The 24392-nt window shown below is 44.6% G+C and overlaps 1 protein-coding gene across 1 annotated transcript; it reads left to right on the forward strand.

The window, feature by feature from the left end:
- The first annotated feature begins 5348 nt into the window (after positions 1–5348).
- Positions 5349–24141, forward strand: LOC127330670 (uncharacterized). The gene is made up of 7 exons (XM_071825727.1): positions 5349–5428; positions 5510–5744; positions 5844–5916; positions 6017–6280; positions 6354–6473; positions 23564–23709; positions 24028–24141. The coding sequence occupies exons 3-7, from the start codon at positions 5847–5849 to the stop codon at positions 24139–24141; spliced, it is 714 nt and encodes a 237-aa protein (XP_071681828.1). The 5' UTR covers positions 5349–5428; positions 5510–5744; positions 5844–5846.
- Positions 24142–24392: the final 251 nt, after the last annotated feature.

Raw genomic sequence — 24392 nt, forward strand, 5'->3', positions numbered from 1 at the left:
TGCACATACATATTATGATGAGTATAGTGAGATTTAATTGGGCATTACGACAAAGTACATAGACCGCTATCCAGCATGCATCTATGCCTAAAAAGTCCACCTTCAGGTTATCATCCGAACCCCTTCCAGTATTAAGTTGCTAACAACAGACAATTGCATTAAGTATGGTGCGTAATGTAATCAATAACTACATCCTCGGACATAGCATCAATGTTTTACCCCTAGTGGCAACAGCACATCCATAACCTTAGAGGTTTCTGTCACTCCCCCAGATTCACGGAGACATGAACCCACTATCGAGCATAAATACCCCCTCTTGGAGTTACTATCAAAAACTTGGCCAGAGCCTCTACTAATAACGGAGAGCATGCAAGATCATAAACAACACATAGATATAAATTGATAATCAACATAACATAGTATTCTCTATTCATCGGATCCCAACAAACACAACATATAGAATTATAGATAGATGATCTTGATCATGTTCGGCAGCTCACAAGACCCGACAATTAAGCACAATGAGGAGAAGACAACCATCTAGCTACTGCTATGGACCCATAGTCCAGGGGTAGACTACTCACTCATCACTCCGGAGGCGACCATGGCGGCGTAGAGTCCTCCGGGAGATGATTCCCCTCTCCGGCAGGGTGCCGGAGGCGATCTCCTGAATCCCCCGAGATGGGATTGGCGGCGGCGGCGTCTCTGGAAGGTTTTCCGTATCGTGGCTTTCGGTACTGGGGGTTTCGCGACGAAGGCTATTTGTAGGCGGAAGGGTAGGTCAGGGGGCGTCGCGAGGGGCCCAGGAGACAGGCTGGCGCGGCCAGGGCTTGGGCCGCGCCGGCCACCCTCCTGGCCACCTCGTGGCCCCACTTCGTTGACTCTCCGGTCTTCTGGAAGCTTCGTGGCAAAATAGGCCCCTGGGCGTTGATTTCGTCCAATTCCGAGAATATTTCCTTACTAGGATTTCTGAAACCAAAAACAACAGAAAACAGCAACTGGCTGTTCGGCATCTCGTTAATAGGTTAGTTCCAGAAAATGCATAAATATGACATAAAGTGTGCATAAAACATGTAGATATCATCAATAATGTGGCATGGAACATAAGAAATTATCGATACGTCGGAGACGTATCAGCATCCCCAAGCTTAGTTCCTGCTTGTCCCGAGCAGGTAAACGATAAACAAAGATAATTTCTGGAGTGACATGCCATCATAACCTTGATCATACTATTGTAAGCATATGTAATGAATGCAGCGATCCAAACAATGTAAATGACATGAGTAAACAAATGAATCATATAGCAAAGACTTTTCATGAATAGTACTTCAAGACAAGCATCAATAAGTCTTGCATAAGAGTTAACTCACAAAGCAATAATTCAAAGTAAAGGCATTGAAACAACACAAAGGAAGATGAAGTTTCAGCGGTTGCTTTCAACTTATAACATGTATATCTCATGGATATTGTCAATGTAAAGTAATATAACAAGTGCAATATGCAAGTATGTAGGAATCAATGCACAGTTCACACAAGTGTTTGCTTCTTGAGGTGGAGAGAGATAGGTGAACTGACTCAACAATAAAAGTAAAAAGAATGGTCCTTCAAAGAGGAAAGCATCGATTGCTATATTTGTGCTAGAGCTTTGGTTTTGAAAACAAGAAACAATTTTGTCAACGGTAGTAATAAAGTATATGTGTTATGTAAATTATATCTTACAAGTTGCAAGCCTCATGCATAGTATACTAATAGTGCCCGCACCTTGTCCTAATTAGCTTGGATTACCGGGATTATCGCAATGCACATGTTTTAACCAAGTGTCACAAAGGGGTACCTCTATGCCGCCTGTACAAAGGTCTAAGGAGAAAGCTCGCATTGGATTTCTCGCTATTGATTATTCTCAACTTAGACATCCATACCGGGACAACATAGACAACAGATAATGGACTCCTCTTTTATGCATAAGCATGTAGCAACAATTAATTTTCTCATATGAGATTGAGGATATATGTCCAAAACTGAAACTTCCACAATGGATCATGGCTTTAGTTAGCGGCCCAATGTTCTTCTCTAACAACATGCATGCTCTAACCATAAAGGTGGTAAATCTCCCTTACTTCAGACAAGACGAACATGCATAGCAACTCACATGATATTCAACAAAGGGTAGTTGATGGCGTCCCCAGGAACATGGTTATCGCACAACAAGCAACTTAATAAGAGATAAAGTGCATAAGTACATATTCAATACCACAATAGTTTTTAGGCTATTTGTCCCATGAGCTATATATTGTAAAGGTAGAGGATAGAAATTTAAAGGTAGCACTCAAGCAATTTACTTTGGAATGGCGGAGAAATACCATGTAGTAGGTAGGTATGGTGGTGACAAGGGATTAACTTGTCAATGCCTATGGATTGTAGGCTAGGGTTTAGTTAGAAGTAGAGGGCAAGTAGATCTCGAAGGTTTCAGCCGAAAAGTACTCGACGACTATGAAAATTAGGGTTTGCAGACAATGATTCGATTGATTCTTCGTCCCTCGACTCCCCCTTTATATAGGAGGTGGAGCCGAGGGATTCGTGCTATACAAATTTACAGAGTCTGGGACGGTTTCTAACTCATCCCGCCAGATTACAAACAACACTTCCTATTACAACTATCTTTCCTTAGTAAATCTTGGGCTCCCGAATCTTCTTATTCTTCGAGTATTGGGCCTCCAGTAAACCCCGGGTACTATCTTCGGCAGGCCCATTTGGCATGCCTATGTCAGTAGCCCCCGAGATTTTGCTTGAATCGTAGAGTCAGGGAAAATCTCCACCGTTTATTTTTATTCGGAAGCTTTAACTTTTTATACTTCTTCACATAAAATTCTATATTGTACAGGGATAATGGTAGTTGGGGCTAGTTCATCTGACGGATCAGGTACTAGTTAACTGCTCTAGTGGCAATCCGCAAAAACCTACTTCAAAATCACGTCCCTGGACATGATCTCGGGATACTGGTGTAAACTTCGACAGGTGCCGCTTAAGGTCTTACCATTCTGTCGAGTCCCAGTCGAATTTATCGGGTACCTAACGCGTCCGTTAGGATTTTTCTTCGTATCTGTTGATAAGGATAAAAATGTGAGCGCAGTCTTTAGCGATGCCACGCCAAGCGAAACGGATCTGGGGTCTTACCTTCGCAAATTTGCGGCATTCAGAAATTGATCGCAACTTCGGCGTTCTGAGAATATATTGTCGAGTGCTTTTCCGGCTGTTGGAATGGCACATTTTATCGAGTCATATATGACTTATATTGTTCTCCCGATGGGAGTATATGTAGAGTTAATTATAACTCGAAATATACTCTCTTGTTTTTTTATTTTTGTTAATTTCATCGGGCACGCGAACAGCGTTCCCGATGGGAGTAGCCCCCGAGGCTACAACCAAGAACTTGTGCTTGGTTGTAGGCTCAACATTTTAGTCCACCTTGTCGCTATATTTTCATTACTTCCCAATATGATCTCTTTCTTCTTCTCTCTTTTTTTTTTTTTTTTTTTTTTTTTATCTCTCGGGTGCGCGAACAGCGCTCCCGATGGGAGTAGCCCCCGAGGCTACAGCCAAGGACTTGTGCTTGGTTGTAGGCTCCCGCAATTTCTATATTTGTCATACTCGAAAATTTACTTTTTTCTGAAGTAGCCCCCGAGCATTTGGGCAAAAACTTGTATTTGATCAAAGGCTCCCGAAGTATTGAGTAATTCTTTCTGTCGCCACTTTTCTTTTACTTTTCTTGTCGACATACTTCCCTTAATCAAATTTACTTCATCCTTCTCGAATAGTCGTGAGTTCTCTGCCCTGTGGGTCCATTGCTTCGACCACGTTGACACGTCGTGCAAGTGGGGGACACACGTCCTCCGCTTTTCCACACGATTTCTTCATCCAACGGCACACTGCTTCACCCGATTCTTATATAAACCCTTCTTCAACCTCCGTTCATCCTCTCGCTTGCGCCGCTCACCTGTTCCTCTTCGCAAAACTTCCCCTGCGCCCAACTCTCTCCAATCTTCCGTACGCACATACATTGCTCTGCCCACTGCCGTTGATGCCACCGCGCACGCGTCTGACTCGCCACAGCACGCCGGAATCCAAGATGGAGGCCGAGGATCTTGAGTGGGAGAGATCCAAAATCTCCAATCAAGACATCAACACGCTGAAGAGGCTCGGCCTCATGACGAAGGAGGACGCCATCCGCTTTCCTAGCGAAGAAAGCTACCCCAAGCCTCCAATGGAGTATCGGGTTAGTTTTGTTGATCACCTGATCCGCGGCCTTTCAACCCCAATCCATGATTTCCTCCGCGGCCTTCTTTTTGTTTATGGGATTCAACTGCACCAGTTGACTCCCAATTCCATCCTTCACATTTCTATTTTTATCACACTTTGCGAATGCTTCCTCGGAATCACTCCCAATTGGGCTCTGTGGAAGCGCATTTTCTGCCTCCGCCGTAATGGCTCCCACAACGTCACTTATAACATAGGTGGCGTTGTTATCTGTGTTCGAACTGATGTCGATTATTTCGACGTCAAGTTTCCTGATTCTGTCCAAGGATGGCGCAAAAAGTGGCTCTACATCCACGAAGAAAGCGCCAATTCTGTGGAGCACAACATAGTTCCTTTCGACGGAAGTGCCAGGATTCAGCGTCGCCGTTCCTGGGATGCCGAAGCTTCTGAAGAAGAGAAAACGACGAGGCGCTCATGGCTCGTATCCGTCATCTTCAAAACACTCGAGGCAAAGAGCTATCTGGTGTTCAAATTACTGCCTACTTCCTTAGGATTAGAGTGCAGCCTCTTCGTGCTCGCAAAAATCCCCTTTGGACGTATTCTGGTGAAAATGACGCCAACAGAATCTCCAGTGATCTTTCTGTAAAAGACTTGGAAAAATTGGTTCGAAGAATTTCTCGATTAGGCAAGAAGGATCCTATTCCCTCCTCCTGTCGAGTGGAACCATACAGTGCTTCCAATCCTCTTCCCGAGGTATTTTCTCTTCTCGAAGTTTTATCTTGTTTTGAACTGTTCCTCGTATCTTATTTGCAGTGGTATCTCACTTATTCTCTTTTGTCACTATTTCTTTGTAGAATCATCCTACTATGGCTTCCCTTCCTCCTCTTCCTGAGGATGGAGAGGTCGAAGAAAGAGCCGTTGTCGATGATGTCAACCAGGAGACCCCCTCTTTTGTGAATGAACCCGCAGATTCTCGAAAATCTGCGGGATCTACTGAGAAGGATGCTGCCTCTGAAGATACAACATCAGCACAATCTCCTCCTCCTGCTGTTTCTCCGAAGAGCAAAAGGAAAAGGAACAATGCCGAAGATTCCGGGACCTCGAAACCCGAAGAAACTGCTCCTGCACCTCAAAAAGCAGCTTATGATCCATACCTTGAGAGTATCATCAGCTCGTAGGTTCCTTGCTCTTTTCCTTTTCTATTTGAAGAATTTTATTTTGCCTTGCTTTTTATGCTGCCACTATTTTGTCACAGTGATGATGAAGAAACACCAACTTTAGATGTGGCTGCTCGAACGAGCACGTCACATACTTTAGTTATTTCAGAAAAACCAGTTGAAGTGGAGGAATCGTCGCCTCCTCAACAAAATGTTGATACATCTACTCCTCCTTCGAGCCCCCGTGCCCCTTCACCAAAAAGGGCACGGGTTGAAAAGATTGTTAATCCTACCCCTCAATTGGGTAGTTCGTCGACTCTGCTCTTAGATGATGTAAGTTTGTCGACATCTATATTTTCCTTATTTTGTTTTTTTCATACCTTTTCTCTTTTTCATGCCGATGTTTCTTTTGATGTACTTACCTTTGAACAGCCAATGATCAAAGAGCTTCTTCGGATCGGGTCCCAATTTGTTGGGTACCGTGAATATGCCGCCAGAGCCGAAGGTAACGACTTTTATACTTGCTATTTTTCTTTGACTTTCTATTCCTGTTGCTTGTCGCTATTTTTTGATCTTTCTTTTCTTTCTTTTTCATATCTCGACAGAAAAACTTTCAGAGGCCAACGAACGTGTCGACGCACTTGCTCAAAAACTCGAGCAAAGTGAGGCGGCTCGCAAGAAAGCTGAACTTGCTGCTAGCAAAGCCAAGGCCGAGGTTGATGAAGCCAAGGTGAAAGCTGCTAGTATCGAGGAGCTGCAGAGAAGGCTCAAAGATGCCGAATCTGCCTTAGATGAGCAGAAAACTGCACAAACTGTGCGTGAACAGGAGATCATCAAGCGTTTGAAGTCGCAAAGTCGACGTACGCTGAGTAATATCATCAACCCCTTCTATTGTACTTCCTGTTTCTTGGTTTTTGACTAATGGTTTGTCTTGTGTGGCAGCCCAAACAAACCAAGATTTTGATCTGGAGAATCCCGTCAATGACCCTCTCCTTGATGCACTTTCTCTTCTGGAGTTCCATGGGCGCGAAATTCGTGAAGGCGTGGCCAATGCTAGTGCAAGTTTGTCGGCGTTGTTCCCCTACTTCTTCCCGAAGAAAGAGGAACCTTCGACTTTCCTTACCCTTGCCAAGCTTTTCAATTCGTCGGAAGACCTGGGATTGAAGATGCGTCAGGAGAATATGAAGGTTGCTGTCGAGAGTACTGTTGCCCTGGTTGCTGACAGCCAACAGATGCTTGATTGGATGAAGGTTGGCGACACCGGTCGAGATAGAGCAGTCGAGATGGAGGTCGCTGATCAAGGCGGCCAAGCCCAACACGAAGAAGATCTTGGCGTATCTGGGGATCAAGCCAGCTTCGACTCCTAGCTCCTCGAGGCCGGAGGTCTAGTTGCATGCCTCTGTTTTTCTTTCTGTTTCTTTTGCTTCTGTCGCCAAAGTAGTCATTTGGCGACACGTACTTCCTTAGCTCCACTGTAATGCCCTTGTAATTATTCCAAGAGATTAATGAAAACTTCTATCTTTGCTTGTTGTTTGATGTTGTCTTGTTTATTTTTCAGTTGATATTTGATAACTATACTCCATCTTCTGCTCCTTCCAATGTTTCGCCTTCTTCTTCCCGCGCGAGGAGAGCTTTTGGTGATACCGCTCCTGTCGACGATACCTTGTCGCAAGAACTGGATGAACTTCGGCAACAACTTCAGTATGCGAAGAAGCAAACACTTGTGATGATGGAGCAATCTCGTAAGTCATCTGAAGCCGAAAAAATTGCTCTTCAACAAGCTCGCGAGGCCGTGGCTGCTAGGGAAATTGCTGCTTCCGAGGCTGAAAAGGCGACTATTCGAGAAAATTTCATGCTCGAATTAATGAATGAAGCCAGTGCAGATATGTCGGGTATGCCTGTTTCATCCGCTGATATCCTTTATCTGCATACTATTGTTTCTTGAAGGTTTCCACTTCTTTGTTTTGATAGGTGCCTTTACTGATGCTGCTGCCGAGGAAGAGAGGGTGAATGCTAGGACAACCCTCCTTGTTAATCTCTCCCTGGACCATGGTTCTTTGTTTTGGGCTACCCCGGAAAGGACCCGCCAAATTGTCAGATTTCAAGATCGCGCCTCTCAAACTCGCGATTTCCTCGACTTCTGTACCAAGACCTTGTCCATGGTTTACAACTCCATGTTTCCTCGGAACGTCCAACCAAAAACTCTTCCTGAATTGATGGAAAGGTTCAAGGATGCTCGCAGTATCCATGATTTTGTCAAGGCTCAACTAGTAGCTGGCGCCAGATTTGCTCTTATCATGCTCCAAATCTGCCACTCGAAGCTTGACCTTACCCAGGTTGTCGAGAAGGTTCACCAAAAGGTAAAACGTCGGAGAGTTGGTGTTGACAGGATTAACACGAAGGTTACGCCTATAGCCGAAGAAATGATTGAGGACCTGCTTCGGATGGATGCCGACTTTTTTGCCGATGGCCATTATGCCGATTTCCTTGGTGCTGCTCCTGAAGAAAACAGAATTACTCTTGATGATATATTGAATCAAGACTAGTTATTTTCCTCTTGTAGATATTTCTTCTTTGTAACCCATGACTATGATTATACTGTAAAGCAATCATTATATTTCTCTGTTTGACTAGTCCCCGAGTGTTTCGGTGACTCTTTACTATATTTGTATACTTGCGAGGTTTTGAACCAAGGCATTTATATATTTAAGGCGAATATGAGCCCCCAAGCTTTTTATTGAGCACTATTTTGTATTTTTGTTGACTCACGAGGTATTTGAATACCAAGGCAAGTTTTTCCTTTTGTTGATGAACTATATTGAAATTCGTCGGAGCGAAGACTTTGGTCATGTCGATAAGGAAGAAAAGTTATATTGTCACTATCTTTATTATATTGCAGCACCGCGAGCCCGCCTCATTAAAAACCTTCTCCGGCCCCACTCGGTGCCCCGAAAAAGGAAAAGAGTGCGTCTGAAAACTCGCGGGCGTTTCAGTACATTGAAGCTTTACAAAGACTATATTTTGACTCTAGGCGTAAAAACGCCTAAGTTGCGCCACGTTCCAGGGGTTTGGCTCCTCCACCCCTGTCTTCTTGTCCTTTATTCTGTATGCTCCTCCTCCAATTACTTCCGTGACAATGTAAGGGCCAAGCCATGGTGACTCGAGTTTTTCATGACTTTTTTGCGTGAGCCGAAGAACTAGGTCTCCCACCTGAAAAGATCTTGGCCGCAAACGTCGACTGTGGTAATTCTTCAAGTCCTGTTGATATTTGGTTACCCGAGATAATACTTCATCTCGAGCTTCATCAAGTGCGTCGACGTCGTCTTCTAGCACTCTTCTCGACGTTTCTTCATCATATTCAGCGACACGTGGAGAGTTGTGCTCTATCTCGATTGGTAGTACTGCTTCTGCTCCATGAACCAGGAAAAACGGAGTTTCTGCGTTCTTGTGTTTGGTGTTGTTCGGATGCTCCACAACACGCTTGGTAGTTCTTCTGGCCATGTATGTCGAGCTTTTTCCAGTGGTCCTAATAAGCGCTTCTTGATACCATTGCAGATGATGCCATTGGCTTTCTCGACTTGCCCATTGGTTTGGGGATGTGCAACTGACGCAAAGTTCAGCTTAATACCCACCTCTTCGCAATAATCTTTGAATTCATGGGATGTGAAGTTGCTGCCGTTGTACGTGACGATCTTGTGGGGCACTCCAAATCTGAAGACGAGGCCTTTTACGAATTTTACTGCGGATGCTCCATCTCGGTGAATTTATCGGCTTCGCTTCTATCCACTTTGTAAACTAAACGACAGCTACTAGCATGTACTCCTTTCCTCCTGGCCAGGATTTGTGTTACTTACCCACCATATCAAGTCCCCATTGAGCAAAGGGCCAAGACAATGGTATTGGTGCTAACTCGCTTTGGAGAGTGAGGTTTTGCGGCGAACCTTTGACATGCGTCGCAAGTTCTTACTATGTCCTTGGCGTCCTCGATTGCTGTCAACCAGTAGAATCCTGCCCGAAAAACCTTGGCTGCGATAGCTCGACTACTTGCGTGGTGGCCACATATTCCTTCGTGTACATCCTTCAGGATTATTCTTCCTTCTTCGGGTGTAACGCACCTTTGCAAAACGCCTGAAATACTTCGCTTATACAATTCTCCCTTGACCACCGTAAAAGCTTTGGAGCGTCGAATTACTCGCCTTGCTTCAAGCTGGATCATCGGGTATTTCTTTCCTCATGATGTATGATATGTACGGCTGCATCCACGGTATCTGTATCACCATGACCAAGTCCTGATCTTCTTCTTCGTCCTCTTGCTTTTCCTTGGCAGCCCCCGAGGGTTTCTTCTCCTTCTTTTTTGACTTTGTTGGCTTAGTGGATCTCTCTGTTATCTCTTCCCAGAATACACATGTCGGGATTGGAAGGCACCTTGTGACCCTATGTTTGCAAGAACGTCGGCTTCGTCATTGCTCAACCTGCTAATATGATTTACTTCGCATCCATCGAATAACTTCTCAAGCTCGTTGTACACCTCCTTGTATGCCATCATGCTATCATTGATTGCATCACATTGGTTCATAACTTGCTGAGCCACCAGCGTGAGTCGCCAAAGATTTTTAATCGAGTTGCTCCGCAGGCTTTTGCCATCTTCATCCCGTGTATGAGAGCCTCATATTCTGCTTCATTGTTAGATGCGTTAAGGAACGTCATCCGGAGGATGTACTTTAATTTGTCGCCTTCAGGTGATATGAGTACTACTCCTGCGCCAGCTCCTTCTAGTCTCTTGGACCCATCAAAGTTCATGGTCCAAGTTCTCGATAAATCTGGAGGTCCTGTATTTTGCAACTCCATCCATTCTGCGATGAAGTCTGGCAGTATTTGCGACTTTATTGCTTTTCTTTTTCATATGTGATGTCCCGAGGGAAAGTTCTATTCCCCAAAGGGAGACACGACCCGTAGCTTCGGGTTATTCAGTATATTTGACAAGGGAGCTTCATTGACCACTATGATCGGGTGTGCTTAGAAAAATAGTGGCGCAATTTCGTCTTTGTCGTGAACACTCCATATGCTAGTTTTTGGTACCGAGGGTACCTTTGTTTTGAAGGTGACAAGACTTCGCTCCACGAAGTATCTTGCCGCTGCACTCCATGGATTTTCCCTTCTTCCTCTCTTTCGACAACTAATACCGTGCTAACCACTTGGGGCGTGGCTGCAATATACAGCGAGGAGAGGTTCCTTTTCCTTTGGAGCCACCAGGATTGGTGGTGTCGAGATTTTTCGCTTCAGATCCTCGAAAGCTCTGTCGGCCTCTTCGTTCCACTTGGAATTTATCTCCTTGTTTTATCGGCGCATAAAATGGTAACGCTTTTCTCCTAACTCGGCGACGAACCTGCTCAAAGCTGCGACTCGCGATTAGCTGCTGTATTTCTTTCAACTTTGTTGGCTTTCTCATTGTTACTATGGCTTGTATTTTGTCGGGATTTGCTTCAATCCCTCTTGCCGAAACTAGAAACCCCAGAAGTTCTCCTGGGGGCACGCCAAAAGAACACTTCGTCGGGTTCAGTTTGAGGCAGAATTTGTCGAGGTTGTCAAAAGTTTCTTTGAGATCCTCGATCAACGTTGTCCCCTTTTTTGATGTTATGACGACATCATCGATGTATACTTGCACGTTTTTCCCGATCTGTGTTGCTAAACACTTCTGCATCATCCTCGGATCTGGTGCTCCCGCATTTTTTAGACCAAAGGGCATTGGCTTGTAGCAAAACACGCCGTAAGGTGTAATAAACGCTGTCTTGGCTTCATCATCTTCTTTTAATCTGATCTGGTTATAACCAGAGTATGCATCCAAGAAGGAAAGACGTTCGCAACCTGCCGTGGAGTCGATAATTTGGTCGATCCTTGGGAGGGGAAAGTGATCCTTAGGACAATGTTTATTGAGACACGTAAAGTCGACGCACATGCGAAGGACTGTCGTGTTTTTCTTCGGCACCATCAACGGGGTTAGCTACCCATGTGGCTTACGTAGATATTTCTCTCGATAAAACCAGCTTCTTCGAGTCGATTTATTTCTGAAAGCATGGCTTTGCGGTTTGGTTCCGAAAAACGCCGCAAAGGTTGTCTGATTGGTTTCGCTGTTGGATCCAAATTTAGGTGGTGCTCGGCAAGTTCCCAGGGTACTCCTGGCATGTCAGCTGGACCCCATGCAAAGATTTTCCAGTTCTCACGGAGGACCTTGACGAGCGCGCTTTCCTATGCGATATCCATATCGTTTGCGATAGATGTCGTCTTTTTTGGATCTGTCGGGTGAATCTGCACCTCCTTAGAATTTTTCTCTGTGTTGAAAGTTGATTCTTTATTTGGCCTTCCTGCGTCTGGCGATGCGTCGTAATCAGTCATGCTTTTTGACGCCAAGTACTCGGCTTGCATCCCGAAAGTTTACGCCAACTTTGTGAAAATCCTTGTCGCCCTTATCGGCTAAGGCAAAGCTTCCCTTGACTGTGATTGGTCCTCTTGGTCCGGGCAACCTCCACAACAGGTATGTATAGTGTGGTACTGCCATAAATCTAGCATATGCTGGTCGTCCCAACAGAGCGTGGTATTGTGATGGAAAATCCACGACTTCAAATTCGAGCTTCTCGATTCTATAATTTTCTCGGGTCCCAAATTGAACATCGAGATTGATTTTTCCCAATGGATAACTTGGTTTCTCTGGTGTAATGCCGTGGAACCTTGTGTCTGTTGGTTTCAAGTTTGCTAAGGATATGTTCATCTTCCTCAATGTATCTGCATACATGAGGTTCAAGCTGCTGCCGCCGTCTATGAACACTCGAGAGACATCAAATCCTGCGATAGCTGCCAGCGAGAATAAGTCTTGACTGCCCTGGTCGAGGAACTTGCTGCGGATGATCTGCTATTGTGAAGCCGATATCTTGTCCTGACCAATTAAGGTACTCAACTGTTGGTGGAGGCATTTTCTCTGCCATAAACACTGTCGTGAGATTACTTTTTGAGCTCTATTGGACGGCCTTCCCTTCGAATCATCAACAACTGCTCCGTTGGAATTAGGATCAACATAGGGTGGTGGTGCGAGTGCTGCCGCTATTCTTAGCTGGTGTCGATTGTCCTCTGTAATCGCGGGAGGTGGCGGTAGATGAACCTCGCTCCTAGGCTCCCGAGGGTTTCTCTCGTGCTGCTCGAGCGTGAGCATTTTCTCGCGTATCCGAACATTGCACGAAAATTTCGACAGGTCTTCTGCAGGTGCCCCGACTGTCTTTTCCCGTTCTTTGTCGAGGAAGAAGTGCATCCGGCACGGTCCGTTCAGCATTTCCTCGGGGACACGAAAGGTCTTGGAAACCTCGGCCCACTATTTTGCCTGTTGCGTGAATCATCCCTATTATCACCTCGCTGTTCCTTGCTTCTCTCGGTAATCATCTCTGTTGCCTCCTGTATTTGTCCGAAAACCTGCCGAAATTTGTCTGGGGCGTCGTAGTTACGGTACGTCCGAGGAAATCTTCGCCTCGGTTGATAGTTTCGACCACGGTCCTCCTCTCGGCGACCTGTGTCGTTTGTTGTGGACAGCGTCTTCTCCATCTGCCCATTTATTTGCTATCTCCATTAACGCGGATCTTGTCCTTGGATTGGTCCTTCCCAAATCCTCGACAAAGTCTCCACGCTCGACTCCTGCGACAAACGCATCTATTGCTCTCTCGTCGAGATATGTTTTCTGCCGAGTTTTTGATGATATTCCACCTCTGGATGTACTTTCTCATTGGCTCATCTGGCTTTTGTCGACACGCTCTCAACTCCTCTAACGATGCGGGTTTTTTGCACGTGGATCTGAAGTTCTTGACGAACACATCCTCGAAACTTTCCCAGCTGTCGATGGATCCTGGAGCGAGTTTCTTTATCCATGATCGTGCGGCACCACTCAGGTGCACCTGGATGCTTTGCATGGCTGTTGCCCTAGTTCCTCCTGTCGCCTTCACCGTCTCAGGATAGTCGACTAGCCAATCCTCTGGATCTTGAAGGCCGTCGAATTTCTTGAAATTATCGGGTAACTTGAATCCTGAGGGGACTCGCGTTTTTCGGACTCTCCTTGTGAAGCATGGTAAGCCGCACATATCTTCGTCGTTAAGTTCTGGGGATTGCCGATGATCCCTTCTGTTTTGCCGCGCTCTGTCGACTCTTGCTTGTGCTGCTGTGTCTCTTGCTCCACTTGGCCCTTCAGGTGCTGCCGCTGTTGCTGCTGCGGGTCGCGGACTATTTTGCCTTGCCACTTCTTCGGGAGGCGTTGATATAAACGCTGTCCCCATAGCTCCAACTCCTGCTACCGCCATATTGTACAGTGTTTCCCTTGGGTCACCCGGAGGTGGTTTAGATGCAAGGATAAAAGCATGTGTCGCCATATACCCAGCCTCTGGTGTCTTAGGGATGATGTTTCCTCTTGTATCTATCGACATAAAGGACATGTCGAGGTTTTGAACCAAGTGCTCTCTTTCCGCTTCGGGTATGTGTTGCAGTCTTAACCTTGCTCTGTTCCGCGCCTCCCGATGGCTATCACCCGTAGTTCTAGATTGTCGACTTAGATCTGCCCTTCTCCTGCTGGATGCAGAAGCTGCCTCCTTTCTCCTGTTCAACTCAGCTGTCTGTTTTTCCAATTCCCTGGCAGCTCGTGCGAGCCTATATTGATATGCTTGCAATTCTTCTGGTGTGGCTGTGGTAGCCATTGGTTCTGTGCCGTTCATAGCTCTCGCAGCTCTGTCCCACGCTGCTTGTGAAAGTTGAACTCTATCTCGCGGCTCTGGCCCGACGTATTTGTTGCCCAAGCCTTGTCGCAGATTGGAGGGATCGACGTATGGATTTCCCAAACTGTCGAAAGCCTCAGATGTCTCTTCTTGATTTTCAATGGCGTAAATCTGATGATACTTTGTACTCAGATCTATGTTGGGTTTGGTGACATCGTCGTTGAGATTGATGAAGACCTTGCCCACTGTCAAAGATTTGTCGATGAAGTCGTAACTGTCGACATTGCTTGAACCATCGCTTATATATGAATCCGCAGATGACTCAAACGACATGTCGTTGAAGATCTTGGCGAGTTTCTCTCTTGCTCTGATGCTGACGTAGCGTGTCGCCGAGGTTTCTTCTTCTCCTGATTCGTTTGACGATGTATAGCTTGAAAAATCGGAATCGGCCACTGATGATTCCGACGAAATCGGAATCTCGACACGATACGATCCTTCCTTCTCGACGCGAAAGTGGAACCTTCCGAACGTCATCTCCATGGGCTCCGCCAGATACGCATATGCATCCAAACGGGAGGGTGGGTGAGGAACAAAATCGACAAGACCAGTAGCGATCTGTTTACCTCGATCCATTGTGTTGCTTGCGGTTGACGATGTCGAAGATCTTGAGCGTGCCATCGAGATCAGCTCCTTACGCCTCTAATTCCCACAGACGGCGCCAATTGACAAGGGATTAACTTGTCAATGCCTATGGATTGTAGGCTAGGGTTTAGTTAGAAGTAGAGGGCAAGTAGATCTCGAAGGTTTCAGCCGAAAAGTACTCGACGACTATGAAAATTAGGGTTTGCAGACAATGATTCGATTGATTCTTCGTCCCTCGACTCCCCCTTTATATAGGAGGTGGAGCCGAGGGATTCGTGCTATACAAATTTACAGAGTCTGGGACGGTTTCTAACTCATCCCGCCAGATTACAAACAACACTTCCTATTACAACTATCTTTCCTTAGTAAATCTTGGGCTCCCGAATCTTCTTATTCTTCGAGTATTGGGCCTCCAGTAAACCCCGGGTACTATCTTCGGCAGGCCCATTTGGCATGCCTATGTCAGGTGGACACAAATGGCATAGTGGTTGGCTCAAGGATTTTGGATGCATGAGAAGTATTCCCTCTCGATACAAGGTTTAGGCTAGCAAGGCTATTTGAAACAAACACAATGATGAAGCGGTGCAGCAAAACTCACATAAAAGACATATTGAAAACATTATAAGACTCTACACCGTCTTCCTTGTTGTTCAAACTCAATACTAGAAATTATCTAGACCTTAGAGAGACCAATTATGCAAACCCAAATTTTAGCATGCTCTATGTATTTCTTCATTAATGGGTGCAAAGTATATGATGCAAGAGCTTAAACATGAGCACAACAATTGCCAAGTATCACATTATCCAAGACATTTTAGCAATTACTACATGTAGCATTTTCCAATTCCAACCATATAACAATTTAACGAAGAAGAAACTTCGCCATGAATATTATGAGTACAGCCTAAGGACATACTTGTCCATATGCTACAGTGGAGCGTGTCTCTCTCCCACACAAAGAATGCTAGGATCCATTTTATTCAAACAAAACAAAAACAAAAACAAACCGATGCTCCAAGCAAAGCACATAAGATGTGACGGAATAAAAATATAGTTTCAGGGGAGGAACCTGATAATGTTGTCGATGAAGAAGGGGATGCCTTGGGCATCCCCAAGCTTAGACGCTTGAGTCTTCTTGATATATGCAGGGGTGAACCACCGGGGCATCCCCAAGCTTGGAGCTTTCACTCTCCTTGATCATGTTGTATCATCTCCCTCTCTTGATCCTTGAAAACTTCCTCCACACCAAACTCAAAACAACTCATTAGAGAGTTAGTGCACAATCAAAATATACATGTTCAGAGGTGACATAATCATTCTTAACACTTCTGGACATTACACAAAGCTACTGAAAGTCAATGGAATCGAAATATCCATCGAACATAACAAAACAGGCAATGCGAAATAAAAGGCAGAATCTGTCAAAACAGAACAGTTCGTAATGACAAATTTTATTGAGGCACCAGACTTGCTCAAATGAAAATGCTCAAATTGAATGAAAGTTGCGTACATGTCTGAGGATCACTCACGTAAATTGGCATAATTTTCTGAGTTACCTACAGAGAATTTTGCCCAGATTCGTGACAGAAAAGAAATCTGTTTCTGCGTAGTAATCCAAATCTAGTATGAACCTTACTATCAACGACTTTATTTGGCACAACAAAATACAAAACTAAGATAAGGAGAGGTTGCTACAGTAGTAAACAACTTACAAGACACAAATATAAAACAAAGTACTGTAGTAAAAACATGGGTTGTCTCCCATAAGCACTTTTCTTTAACGCCTTTCAGCTAGGCGCAGAAAGTGTGTATCAAGTATTATCAAGAGACGAAGTGTCAACATCATAATTTGTTCTAATAATAGAATCAAAAGGTAACTTCATTCTCTTTCTAGGGAAGTGTTCCATACCTTTCTTGAGAGGAAATTGATATTTAATATTACCTTCCTTCATATCAATGATAGCACCAACAGTTCGAAGAAAAGGTCTTCCCAATATAATGGGACAAGATGCATTGCATTCAATATCCAAGACAACAAAATCAACGGGGACAAGGTTATTGTTAACGGTAATGCGAACATTATCAACTTTCCCCAATGGTTTCTTTGTAGAATGATCAGCAAGATTAACATCCAAATAACAATTTTTCAGCGGTGGCAAGTCAAGCATATGATAGATTTTCTTAGGCATAACAGAAATACTTGCACCAAGATCACATAAAGCATTACAATTAAAGTCATTGACCTTCATCTTAATGATGGGCTCCCAACCATCCTCTAGCTTTCTAGGAATAGAAGCTTCGCGCTCTAATTTCTCTTCTCTAGCTTTTATGAGAGCATTTGTAATATGTTTCGTGAAAGCCAAATTTATAGCACTAGCATTAGGACTTTTAGCAAGTTTTTGTAAGAACTTTATAACTTCAGAGATGTGGCAATCATCAAAATTCAAACCATTATAATCTAAAGCAATGGGATCATCATCCCCAATGTTGGAAAAAATTTCAGCAGTTTTATCACAGGCAGTTTCAGCAGTTTTAGCAGTTTCGGGTAGTTTTTCGCGCTTTGCATTAGAAGTGGAAACATTGCTAACACCAATTCTTTTATTATTATTAGTAGGAGGTGCAGCAACTTGTGTAGCATTAGCATTACTAGTGGTGGTAATAGTCCAAACTTTAGCTATATTATCTTCTTTTTCATTTTCTTCTCTTTCCCACCTAGCACGCAATTCGGCCATCAATCTTATATTCTCATTAATTCTAACTTGGATGGCATTTGCTGTAGTAGTAATTTTATTATTATGATTTTCATTAGGCATAACTTTCGATTTCAAAAGATCAACATCAGCAGCAAGACTATCGACTTTAGAAGCAAGTATATCAATTTTCCCAAGCTTTTCTTCAACAGATTTGTTAAAAGCAGTTTGTGTACTAATAAATTCTTTAAGCATGGCTTCAAGTCCAGGGGGTGTGTTCCTATTATTGTTGTAAGAATTCCCATAAGAATTACCATAGCCGTTGCCATTATTATAAGGATATGGCCTATAGTTGTTACTAGAATTGTTCCGGTAAGCATTGTTGTTGAAATTATTATTTTTAATGAAGTTTACATCAACATGTTCTTCTTGAGCAACCAATGAAGCTAACGGAACATTATTAGGATCAATATTAGTCATATCATTCACAAGCATAGACATAATAGCATCAATCTTATCACTCAAGGAAGAGGTTTCTTCGACAGAATTTACCTTCTTACCTTGTGGAGCTCTTTCCGTGTGCCATTCAGAGTAATTGATCATCATATTATCAAGAAGCTTTGTTGCTTTGCCAAGAGTGATGGACATAAAGGTACCTCCAGCAGCTGAATCCAATAGGTTCCGCGAAGAAAAATTCAGTCCTGCATAAAAGGTTTGGATGATCATCCAAGTAGTCAGTCCATGGGTTGGGCAATTTTTAACCAGAGATTTCATTCTTTCCCATGCTTGTGCAACATGCTCAGTATCCAATTGTTTAAAATTCAATATGCTACTCCTCAAAGATATAATTTTAGCAGGGGGATAATATCTACCAATAAAAGCATCCTTGCATTTAGTCCATGAATCAATACTATTCTTAGGCAGAGATAGCAACCAATCTTTAGCTCTTCCTCTTAATGAGAAAGGGAACAATTTTAATTTTATAATGTCACCATCTACATCTTTATACTTTTGCATTTCACAAAGTTCAACAAAATTATTGAGATGGGCAGCAGCATCATCAGAACTAACACCAGAAAATTGCTCTCGCATAACAAGATTCAGTAAAGCAGGTTTAATTTCAAAGAATTCTGCTGTAGTAGCAGGTGGAGCAATAGGTGTGCATAAGAAATCATTATTATTTGTGGTTGTGAAGTCACACAACTTAGTATTTTCAGGAGTACCCATTTTAGCAGTAGTAAATAAAGCAAACTAGATAAAGTAAATGCAAGTAACTAATTTTTTTGTGTTTTTGATATAGCAAACAAGATAGCAAATAAAGTAAAACTAGCAACTAATTTTTTTGTATTTTGATTTAGTGCAGCAAACAAAGTAGTAAATAATACTAAGCAAGACAAAAACAAAGTAAAGAGATTGCGATGTGGAGACTCCCCTTGCAGCGTGTCTTGATCTTCCCGGCAACGGCGCCAGAAAAAGAGCTGTTGACGTGGGAGTTGAAAATCTTTGTGGTGTAACTTTTCTTCGTTCCCCGGCAACGGCGCCAGAAAAAGAGCTTGATACGCGTACAGCACGCGTCCGTTGGGAACCCCAAGAAGAAGGTGTGATGCGTACAGCGGCAAGTTTTCCCTCAGTATAAAAACCAAGGTTTATCGAACCAGTAGGAGCCAAGAAGCACGTTGAAGGTTGATGGTGGCGGGATGTAGTGCGGCGCAACACCAGGGATTCCGGTGCCAACGTGGAACCTGCACAACACAAACCAAGTACTTTGCCCCAACGAAACAGTGATGTTGTCAATCTCACCGGCTTGCTGTAACAAAGGATTAGATGTATAGTGTGGATGATGATTGTTTGCAGAAAACAGTAGAACAGTATTGCAGTAGATTGTATTTGAGTATAGAGAATTGGACCGGGGTCCACAGTTCACTAGAGGTGTCTCTCCCATAAGATAAACAGCATGTTGGGTGAGCAATTTACAGTTGGGCAATTGACAAATAGAGAGGGCATGACCATGCACATACATATTATGATGAGTATAGTGAGATTTAATTGGGCATTACGACAAAGTACATAGACCGCTATCTGAAAGATCGAGATGTCGCCTAGAGGGGGGGGGGGGTGAATAGGCAATTAAAAACTCTTGCGGATTTGTCTTGTAAGAATGCGGAATTAAACTAACGTTTAGTTTACAAGCACAAACCCTAAGTATGCTAAGCTCAACTAAGTGTAACAATAGCAACTAGAGCTAAGCAAGATAGGCACAAGATATATGTAGCACAAGTGATAGCAAGATATATGAACTTCAAGCACGATGGCTATCACAAGGAAAGAGAGCTCGGGTATAGAAATAACCGAGGCACGCGGAGACGAGGATGTATTCCCGTGTTCCCTTGCTTTGCAACAAGGTACGTCACGTTTGGAGGGGTGGAGGTCCCACGAAGGATTCCCCACGCCACGAAGGCTCACCCTATTCTCCGAACCACACCCACGAAGGATAATGGCCCTTTCCTTATGGTTAGCTTTTCCTCCGCTCCGGAGATGGCAAGCTCCACAACCACTTCACAAGCTCCACGAAGGAGAAGCCCGGGCCTCTTCACAATCTTCTTGAAGAGATCACCGGAGCACCAACCGCCAAGCCAACTAGGAGGTTTCCCTCCAAGAGTAACAAGCTCACGGTCTCTCACTCGAACTAATCGTGGTGGAGAGCTCAACACTATGCAATGATGCAAAGCAAGAACACTAGAGGTGTTCAAGTCCTTCACTCTCAAATCCCACCCAAACAACAAATGCTAGGATGAGATTGGAGAGGAAGAACAATGGGGAAAGTCAACAAAAGACTCCAAGATCTAGATCCCAAGAGATTCCCTCACTTAGAGAAGAAATGGATTGGTGGAAGTGTAGATCTAGATCTCCTCTCTTAGATCCCTCAAGAATGAGCAAGAATGGTTGGAGGAATCAACGGGGAGAGCAAGTTCTTCAAATGCAACAATGGAGGAGAGAGAATGGGAAGAACTACTCAGCCCAAGGTGGAAGAAGGACTATTTATAGCCCAAGAGCAAATATAACCGTTGGGGAAAAGTTGGGCTGAGTCAGCCGTCGAGGAGGCCGGTCAACCGGGCCTGGGACCGGGCCGTCCGGTTCAGGACCCGGTCAGACCGGGCCACAGACCGGGCCATCCGGTCCACAGACCGGTCGACCGGGCTAGTGACCGGACCAAGCTGAAAAGCTTACTGGATAGTGCCCGGATGGCACCGGTCCAGGGGCCGGTTTGAAACCGGGCCATCCGGTCAGACGGCCGGTCACACCGGGCTAGAAACCGGGCCAGCAGGAAATCATGTTATACAAAAACTGTGATAACTTTTGTGTCCGGACCCCGATTGACATGAAACCAATTTTGTTGGAAAGATAACGATGAATAGAACCCCAACAAAAACTGGAAATATGGAGACTCCTCACAGAACATTTTAGATGATTTTAGAGAGGGAGTCTCCCACCGTCAAGAAACGGTAAAGACGTCCAAACTCGAAAACGCAATAGAAGATGCATGCGGATTCCGTTTTCGATGAACTTGGGCTTGTTGTAAAGCTAGCAACAAGCTCAAGAACCTCACATAGAGAAACACCAAGAAGCAATAAGGATATGCAAAGTATGCAAAGGATTGAGCTCTCTAAGACGATGTGATCAAGTTACTCAACCGAAAGCCCCTCTTAATAGTGCGGCTATCTATCCTATAATCCGGTCTCCCAACAACCACCTTGAGACCGGTAAAAGGAAAACCTAGCAAGGCCATACCTTTGCCTTGCGCATCCCGCTTGATCTTGATGATAGCTCTTCAAGCTCTTCTCAAACCGGAATGCCTCACTTGATCATCATCGCTTCGTGAAGACTCACAAATGCTCCCCCATACACCATGATGGGAAAGCTCTATTGATGCATATCTTCACATGTCCATTATCACCAAATGGACGGCAAGCTTCAAGCATGTGATCCACTTGAGATGCTCATCTTGAACTTGCCCGACTTAACCTTGTACCTTCTCATACTCTCATAAGATAGAGCATGGCTAATATTGAGTTCCACATAAGAACTCCATCTTCATTTCTTCTTCTTGATCATATCACATATGTATCTTCAAACCGATGATCTTGATGCCAATACACAAGGTATACCTTTATCTTCATGGCATCCATACTTGAATCCAACACATGGAGAACAAGTAGTACCTATGGAATATTCCTTCATATAAACTCAATGAAAACATTAGTCCATAGGGGTTGTCATTAATTACCAAAACCACACATAGGGGCAATGTACCCTTACACTATCCAGCATGCATCTATGCCTAAAAAGTCCACCTTCAGGTTATCATCCGAACCCCTTCCAGTATTAAGTTGCTAACAACAGACAATTGCATTAAGTATGGTGCGTAATGTAATCAATAACTACATCCTCGGACATAGCATCAATGTTTTACCCCTAGTGGCAACAGCACATCCATAACCTTAGAGGTTTCTGTCACTCCCCCAGATTCACGGAGACATGAACCCACTATCGAGCATAAATACCCCCTCTTGGAGTTACTAGCAAAAACTTGGCCAGAGCCTCTACTAATAACGGAGAGCATGCAAGATCATAAACAACACATAGATATAAATTGATAATCAACATAACATAGTATTCTCTATTCATCGGATCCCAACAAACACAACATATAGAATTACAGATAGATGATCTTGATCATGTTCGGCAGCTCACAAGACCCGACAATTAAGCACAATGAGGAGAAGACAACCATCTAGCTACTGCTATGGACCCATAGTCCAGGGGTAGACTACTCACTCATCACTCCGGAGGCGACCATGGCGGCGTAGAGTCCTCCGGGAGATGATTCCCCTCTCCGGCAGGGTGCCGGAGGCGATCTCCTGAATCCCCCGAGATGGGATTGGCGGCGGCGGCGTCTCTGGAAGGTTTTCCGTATCGTGGCTCTCGGTACTGGGGGTTTCGCGACGAAGGCTATTTGTAGGCGGAAGGGTAGGTCAGGGGGCGTCGCGAGGGGCCCAGGAGACAGGCTGGCGCGGCCAGGGCTTGGGCCGCGCCGGCCACCCTCCTGGCCACCTCGTGGCCCCACTTCGTTGACTCTTCGGTCTTCTGGAAGCTTCGTGGCAAAATAGGCCCCTGGGCGTTGATTTCGTCCAATTTCGAGAATATTTCCTTACTAGGATTTCTGAAACCAAAAACAGCAGAAAACAGCAACTGGCTCTTCGGCATCTCGTTAATAGGTTAGTTCTAGAAAATGCATAAATATGACATAAAGTGTGCATAAAACATGTAGATATCATCAATAATGTGGTATGGAACATAAGAAATTATCGATACGTCGGAGACGTATCATAGAGTAGTTTTATTATGTGATCATTCCTGAGAGTGTCCACTAGTGAAAGTAGGATCCCTAGGCCTTGTTTCCAAATATCGAATCTACGTTTATTTACTGTTCTACTGCATGTTTACTTGCTGCCATATTTATTTCAGATTGTTATTACCACTCATATTCATCCATATTACTTGCATTTTACTATCTCTTCGCCGAACTAGTGCACCTATACATCTGACAAGTGTATTAGATGTGTTGGGGACACAAGAGACTTCTTGTATCGTAATTGCAGGGTTGCTTGAGAGGGATATCTTTGACCTCTACCTCCCTAAGTTCGATAAACCTTGGGTGATTCACTTAAGGGAAACTTGATGCTGTCCTACAAACCTCTGCTCTTGGAGGCCCAACACTGTCTACAGGAATAGAAGCGTGCGTAGACATCACTACACTCAGTGGATAGATGAGGATGCTCGTGCTGTTGCTGTTCTCACTTCCAGTGTTCTGCCTCAGTATGCTGTTGAGTTCATGGGTCTTCCCACTGTTGCTGCTCAGTGGGCTTTTCTTCGTCAGCGCTATCAGCCAAATGCGGGGATCTTTGTTTACTGTCTGTGGTTCGCTAGGAGCATGCTCTTCAGCAGGGTGATTCCACTATTGATGAGTTCTATACTCAGAGTGCTGCTATTTGGCGTCAGTTTGATTCTCTTCGTACAGCTGTGTGTGCCACCTGTCCCTCCTGTCTGGCTGTTCGCGCGAATCTGGAGTTTCAGCACGTATTTGAGTTCTTGTCGCGGCTCCGCAAGGAGTTTGATCCTCGTCGTGCCCAGCTTCTTGCCCGTGGTCGTGTTCCTCTCTCTGAGGTACTGTCTGAGCTTCGTACTGAGGAGACTCGTCTTTGTGGTGCTGGTCTTCTTGAGGTTCCCTCTGTATTTGTTGCTCGTGGTCCTCCTGTGCCGTCTGCTCGTGGTCCTCCTGTGCCGTCGGCTTCGTTGCGGTCTCCAGTACCGCCGATACTTTCTACTCCTCCGGTCCAGGGCCAGAGTCAGCCTCAGTAGCCTCGTGGTATGATAGCACCTCCTCGTCCTCCCTGCTCCTACTGTGGCAAGCCTGGCCACGATGTCTCTAGCTGCTGGAGGAGGTATCCCAGTTTACGTCAGCAGTACCATGCTCGTAAGCAGGTTGGTTCTTCAGGATCTTCTGCAGTTGCACTGTCTGATCAGGATATTATCCGTGGTCTTCGTGGTCTGCTCCCTGCTACAGGCTCTTCCTCGTCGGGTCTGCTGGTTCTGTGACCATCTTCTACACAGTCAGGTACGTCATCCCCGTGGTATCTGGATTCTGGAGCTTCTTTTCATATGACTTCTGCATCTTTTATTCTTTCTGCTCTTCGCTCTCTTATTTCTCCTGACCGTGTTATCACGGCTGATGGTACTTCTCTTCCTGTTTCCAGTCGAGGCACCCTCTCTACTCCCTCTTTCTCTGTTCCTGACGTTTCTCATGTTCCTAGTCTTAAGATGAATCTTTTTTCTGCTAGTCAGCTTAT

Source organism: Lolium perenne, chromosome 2, assembly GCF_019359855.2.
Source record: "Lolium perenne isolate Kyuss_39 chromosome 2, Kyuss_2.0, whole genome shotgun sequence".
Taxonomy (NCBI): Eukaryota; Viridiplantae; Streptophyta; class Magnoliopsida; order Poales; family Poaceae; genus Lolium; species Lolium perenne.